We start from the raw sequence: 7,259 nt of genomic DNA on the forward strand, positions 1-7,259 counted from the left end.
AGTAGCCCCATGCTGTTATCATCAATGTCCAAATCATATTGCTCGAAGTAAGAAGTGTAGTTTGAGTTAAATACCAGAACTCAACCCCGTCCACCTTAGAAATCATCTCAAAACCCATTGAGATGAACAAGATCCAAGTATCACTATACATTAGGAGCCCCTTGGTTACTGTACTGTTGGTTCCACCTTAGAACAAAGATGAAACATGCTGATTTGTTATGTTTTGGTTGGCGAGCCATGATGGTTCCTGTGACTAATTATTCATATTATCTTTACATTACTGCACAGATGCAAGAATCTGGATCCTCATCCTCTGAGTCACTAACGTCACTGCACAAAAATTGGGAGACAAAATGTGATATAATTATGAATAAATGGTAAGCATAGAGTTGATTGGCATACACAAACATGTTTTGATACATTTAAGTTTTATAAAAAATGGTTTGAACTACAACCAACGTGTTAGTCTAGTAGTGTAAGGTCTGCTAGATTTACGAACAGACCAAAAGGTCAAGGTTTGATACTTTGATTGTTGGGAGGGATAGTTATACAACTAAAAAGAAATTAGTTTTTTACCCATAAAATAAGAGATAACCTTGATAATAACAAAAAATGTTTTGAACTCAAGACAAGAAATTTTAAAATAAAATGAAGAGCTGAGAGAACCAGCTTCAACCATTGTATATAGTATACATCTAATCAAATGATTTCTTTAAATCAAATAACAAAGACTAGATGAAATGAGTCTGATGTTATCATATAGAATAAAGCCAACAATTTTAGAAACTTACTACTTCCTATGTTAATTTCTCCTCTGTCACTATTTCCTACAGTTTCTATCTCATAAGTTTTATTCTTACAGTTTCTATAGGTGTCATTATAGGTTCATCCATGTTAACAGATGCAGCTAGTTTTCATGCCTTCTCTATATAAATAAGAATGGAAGTGCTTTTCTCCTAAAGTTGTTGTCTGAGTATCATTAAGCGGAAAAGTTAGTTTCTAAATACACCCTCAACCCTCAGTAATGTACCAAAAAAGTACCCCTCAATAGAGCACAGCTATGAAGCACGGATATGATACGTATCCGATACGTTGACACACATTTTTTCTGAAATATAGGATACAACATATTCAGGGATACACGTATAAAATAATAAAAACACATAAAATATGATAAAATTATAAGTGTAAATCAAAATATTAAAAGTAAAAAATATAATGGAAATTGAAAATCATTACCCCATAACAAATCTATCTTATCCTATTTTAATGAAAACGAATACATCTTATCATATTTTATTGAAAACAAATCTATATATCCTATCTTTTACTGAAAATGAATTCATATATCCTATATTTTATTGAAAACGAATCGAATATTTGTCTTGATATTTATTTATTTTATTTTTTCAATTTTTGGATACTCTACCGTATCCTTCGCGAATCCGAGTATATCCGTGTCGGACACGGAAACATGAGAATGTTTGATGAATCCGTGCTTCGGAGGAGCAGAGGTCATACTCAGAACCAATCCAAGGGATTAAGACATCTTCATCTTCTTCGCGAGTGAGCATAGTAAGGATATTCGATCACATGACCCATTTAAGTCCTTATTCTTCGGCATTTCTTTCTCGTGAACGTTTCAAAGTAAACATCTTTTGAGGCCATAGAACTTAAATCTAGTCTTTCACTCTATTCTACCTTCTACTTTCAAATTTCAATTACCAGAAAGAAAGTAAAGATGAAAACAGAAAGGAAAACAAAGATATTGAAAGCATAACTATACAAGACAAACCTTATTTCAGTATAACCTCATATTCTAAATTGATTCAATTTCTAATAGATAACTAATAAAACTAATTGATTTCATGTTTTCCGAAACGTGCTTTTAATACAAATGCTTTATGCTCAAGAGTCTCAGAACTTAAAAAAAATGATATTTAAGTAGTGAAAAAGCTATCACTTTTTGGTACTACAAAGGTTATCTAAGGAGATTGTCCCTCTCAAACAAATATAGTTTCTAGGAATTGAACAAAATTCTATCACTTTAAAAGCTAGTGATTTTCCATGCCTCTCATCCATCCTACAGAGTCCTACATTTTAAGGAGACATTGATCGCAGGGACAATCAGCATTGGTATGTATGCAATATTTCTTAAGCTAATCTTTTTTTTGTGCCTACAACTTGCATTCATAATTTGACATCTCCCTTGCAGTACACCTTTTTTTTTTTGTTTAATTAAGGTATTCACTCATGGGTAAGGAACTAATCCCTTTTAGAGTGTGTGCTGCTTCTTCCAACAAATGTCATTTAGAGGAATCAAACATTTGATCTATCTGAGAATCCAATTGGGCTTACACAATAGACCAACGTTTTGTTGGTTAGTTGCATTACACTTTAAAGCATTAGTTATCAAAACCTAAAAATGTAAATCAATATAATGGTAAAAACAATGTATGTACATTAATTTAGTTTTCCAAATATTATTTACATCAGTTAAAAACATCACTCCTTAAATTTGACTTGATTAACAAGAAAATATGATGCTCCAGAAATTTGATCCATTTCTATAATGGGACAAGATTGAAGTCATTAATCAATGTAAAAAAATAATAAAAATTATGTAAATCCAACTTTTTGATGATCAGAAGTTCAAAACATTAATTTACTCTTAAGAATTTAATGCAATTGATTTGTTTGGTGCAAAAATGATTGGAGATGCAAACAAAAAAAAGAATGCATGACACAAATTATGAGATGGAGAATCAATATAGTTCAGATACTTTCAGCTTCTCTTCAATCATCTAACAGCATGCATAGATTAAACTTCAGAAATTTGAACTCGAATGACCTTGAGTTTAAAAAATATAGTTTAGCTAAGACGTATTAATATTATCATAAATCTGAGTAGAATCATTAGCTACATTGTATTCAGCCAATTATATGTTTCAAAAAATACATAAGTCACTGTCTGTTGCAATAACAGTATACAATGTTTATTGCAAGTGTCAACTGAGGTGGTCAAAATATTAGAAGACCTGCACAGGTTTTTTTCCCTGATAAGATATAAGGTATAAGAGTTTGTTGGCGAGTCGAGTTTTAGAGGGAAAGAAGAGAAAATGAAGGTTTCAGAGTCATGAAATACATTTGTGAAATTGCCCTGACATCTTCTTTTTGCATTCATTCCCCTCCAAAACTCAACTCACAGACGAACCCTAAAGACATCAGAAATTTATTTGCAAATGAGCCTATGTTGAATCAAATTGCTACAGAAGCATAAAAATGTTGAGTTTAAAACTCAAGCAACCCTTGACAAGTGTTTTACAAGCCAGCAAAAAAGTATTAACAATGAAACTGGTTTTTCTAAATTTCAACTTTAATTTAATGTTCTTTATTCCATTTCAATTTGCCTTAAGCTGTAAGACTGTCCTTCAATCCTATTATTAGATACCCTTCAAGGGGAACCTCCAATTGTAGCATTTGTAGCTTAATGCAAAAATATCCTAGAAATAAACTATCCTACCCTCACCAAACTTGACAGGTCAGGATCCTCTCTGGAGCATCACCTTAAATGCAAAGGAAAGTATACAAAAAAAAATAGTATGATATGACACTTTTACTCTTTCTAAGCAATATGATAATACTTTAACCCTTAAATGCAAAAGCAAAGGCAATAACTTGGCATGGAGGACTTTAAGTTTGCTAAGTCAGACAAAGACTTAATATTAAGTCTATGCCATGATATGGTATACATACCAAACATTAAGTGGGTAGCCAATAGCTGTAAAGAGAGCAAACTCATGGTAACTAATCCAATAAGTTGAAAGTGATTTTAGAAAGAAAATAAAAAGAAAAAGCAGATGATGTCAATTAAAACTTGATGAAGAAGACACAAAAGAGGGGGAAAGGAAAAGCCACAACTTCCAATTTTTATAATTTTCAGCACTGGCAGAGAAGTCCAAAAGTTAAAAAAAACAATGGAAGTAGAAGAAAATGAGAAAATAGACCAAAACTGTCTAAATTAAGACAAATATGCTGGTTGAAGAACCTAAGACAGGAAAAGAAAGCATCTCCTAATAATTATGACCATATAAATATTTTGTAAAAAGGAAAAGAAAATAGTACAAAATAATGCAACCAATCCTATTAGGTTGGAACAAGCAGCAATCGAATAATGAAAGTAAAAAGAAAAGAGAATAATATAAGAAATTTGTTAATGAGGTTCGACTAATTTGTATCTACGTCCCTAAAAATGTTGAGCGACTAAGTTACCACAATGTATTAGAGAATAAGTAATTTGTGTCTGTAGTTATTATTGTACATCAAATTTACATAACACATATATATATAGTCATCTAACTCAAAGTCTTTTACATCAATGTTCATAACTTCTATTGTTTTCTAAAAAAAATGGAATATGAGTCATTTGCACCATTAGTTCCTCATTCTTAATCCTGATTTTCATTTAAGACAAAGACTTGGAAGCTGAATTACCTTATGTTTGTAGAGATACTCTTTTGAAAAAAGAAAAAGGGAAACAGACCTAATTCCAAATAACAGATTATCATCATAAATACATCCCTAGGCTGTAACCAGCTATGACTAAAGTCTAACATGATGATTGTGAAAAAAACTACATTTTTACTAACAATATAGAGGCTCCTGTCTCATAATATATGTCATTCCATTATATGAGTTGTGTGGTTGATTAGGAAAATTTACGTGGATAGTGTAGTTTTACTACAAAATGGATTCCTCTCCACTACTGGACTCTCCAGTACTGAGAATGTGAGAGGGGTTACTTTTTAAAAAATATTTAATTTAGAAAAAAAACAAAAATCTAGACCATTGAAACATTATTTTTACCATGTGTTGCAATCTTAGGTATGCACTGCCCTCTCCAGTAATGGAGAGGAGCCAGACTCTTTTACTACACTATAACACGTTTAGTGTAACTTTTTTGAAAATTACAAGATTAGTGTAACTTTAATGGAAATCGTGTATGCTATCACGATTTAAGGGAAGTCGTAATCAGGAATGTGAGTCCTAAGGGAAGTTGTGCGTCTCATGCACGAATTCCACTTTATTTTTTAAAGTAGTGCTCCTTAAACACGATTTTTAAAAGTCGTATTCCTTAAACATAATTTCCACTGTAAAATAATAACAAATTTACTCTACTTTCCCTAGGACTCATGGATAGCATAAACGATTTGCATTAAAGTTACACAAATCTTGTAATTTCAAAAAAGTTACACTGCACATGTGATACTTTAAACTATACTATCCATATAAATTTTCCTAAATGATTGAAGAAAATGCATTTAATTTACAATGAAAATTGTGTTTAAGGAACACACTTTTGAAAATCTGGAACTCGTGCATGAGAATCATGACTTCCCCCAGGACTTGTAGATAGCATACACGACTTCCCTTAAATCATGGATAGCATACACGATTTCCAATAAAGTTACATTAATCTTGTAATTTCCAAAAAAGTTACACTAGACATATGACAGTGTAGTAAAATACACTATTCACGTAAATTTCCCTGATTAATTGAAGAAAATGCATTGAAGTTAAAAATATAAGAGAATAAAGTATTTCTTCATACTAGAAGATAATATATCTCATTGAATCTATTCAACGTATTTTTTTCTTTTATAATATATTTTAAAATGAAAATCTCTCGAAGGAAGGAAAATAAGATAAATGTCAAACACTGAATTAATTTAATGAGATAAATTATCTTCTAATATGAATAAATATTTTATTATGTATTTTTCTAATATGGGGTGACACATATTACGTATAACTCCCCCATATCATAACTACTTCATAGAGCATATTTTAGCCAAAAACAAAAGAAAACTAGAAATTAACCAAATGCTCCAAATTATGAAAAACAAAAATATGCCAACTACTTCTCACAGCAAGATACAACAACTGAACTAGTACATAAAGAATGCTCCATCTATAACCAACTGAAGATTCAAATGCTAAAATTGTACACCAGCAACAAAAGTAGAAACAAGTTGTTATTAAAAAGTTTTTTTCTTCTATTTAAAGAAAAAGCTAATCAAGATAACTACAACATTCAAATTGCCAACCAAACAAAAACTAGAAAACAATTCTGAAACAGTAATAAAACCTAATCTTAGCAAAAACTAAAAACAAAACATACCTTGGCTCATATATCAACACCTCAGCAAGATTATTTCCATTCTTATCATTCCACTGCACTTTCCGGCGTGTCTTATCAGATTTTCTGGTCATGCCACCTTTCCTTAGAGGCAACAAGGAATTGTAATCGTTGTCATCTTCTTCTCCATTGGCATGAGATTCTTCAACTTTCTCATCATTCAAAGAAGAACCTACCACAAGCGTTTTATTCATTATGCATCCATTAGCACCATCATTGGTATCTGTATCCATCAAGAGCAACAAAAAATTGAACAAAAATTTTCAGAGCGATATTATTTGGATTTGGAAGAAACCCATTTGACTCAAACCACGTTCCAACTTTGAAAAACTACAAAAAGATCTCAACTTTGGATTGGAGGAAAACAAGATCAATTGGTCAACGCTTAAATTCTCGATTATGCAGAGAACATATGAAAAGAATAAACAATGATTCAACCTAAATAATGAACCAGCTGTGAGAGGAGAATCTCAGTGTACAGCAAAAAATTATTGGGGAGAAAATAAGGGGAATTTTTTATTCAGAATATCAAATATGAACAACCACCACATTTTTATTTATAAAATACTAAGAATAGAAAAGTTAAAAGTCAACAAATCCAAAACTAAACAGATAAGGAGAAAGTATTTAGAATTTAGAAACTTAAAATGTAATGAAATTAATTTAAAAAATCAATTGAATTAAACTGCGTATTATTTTAATTACTAAATTGCTACAATTAAATTAAAATTAGTTAAATCTAAAATTTTAAATAGTAATGCTTTAAATAGTAATACAAATTAAGAAGGGTTTGAACTTATATAAAAACTAAAAAATAAACATATGATCCCTCCACTAATAAAAAGAAGAGTGCCTCAAAAAATAAAAGTAAAGTTAGGATAATGTGACATTATTATCGTTAAATGTACATGTATAAATTATAACTTACCTTTTCAAGAGCGGAGTTTTTTATTGGCCAATAGGGATGGCAATGGCATTTAGATTGGTATAGTTACTCATTTTTGGATATGGAGTGTCTCTACTGGTGGGTCCTTGAGTACTCAAAAAATTTGTGGATACC

General features: G+C 30.9%; 1 protein-coding gene across 1 annotated transcript; it reads right to left on the minus strand.

The window, feature by feature from the left end:
* Positions 1 to 221: 221 nt before the first annotated feature.
* On the minus strand, positions 222 to 6,732 carry LOC109340597. The gene is made up of 2 exons (XM_019578320.1): positions 6,182 to 6,732; positions 222 to 330 (listed from the first exon to the last, which is right to left on the minus strand). The coding sequence occupies exons 1-2, from the start codon at positions 6,430 to 6,432 to the stop codon at positions 273 to 275; spliced, it is 309 nt and encodes a 102-aa protein (XP_019433865.1). The 5' UTR covers positions 6,433 to 6,732; the 3' UTR covers positions 222 to 272.
* Positions 6,733 to 7,259: the final 527 nt, after the last annotated feature.

This window comes from Lupinus angustifolius, unplaced genomic scaffold, assembly GCF_001865875.1.
Source record: "Lupinus angustifolius cultivar Tanjil unplaced genomic scaffold, LupAngTanjil_v1.0 Scaffold_204_15, whole genome shotgun sequence".
Taxonomy (NCBI): Eukaryota; Viridiplantae; Streptophyta; class Magnoliopsida; order Fabales; family Fabaceae; genus Lupinus; species Lupinus angustifolius.

Bases quoted from the DNA above. Each gene is read 5' to 3' on its own strand.
- LOC109340597 (XM_019578320.1), bottom strand. From the start codon at position 6,432: ATGGATACAGATACCAATGATGGTGCTAATGGATGCATAATGAATAAA. The intron at 331-6,181 runs GTATGTTTTGTT...ATTTTTGTGCAG, and splicing joins GTGTTGATATATGAGCCAAG to TGACGTTAGTGACTCAGAGG.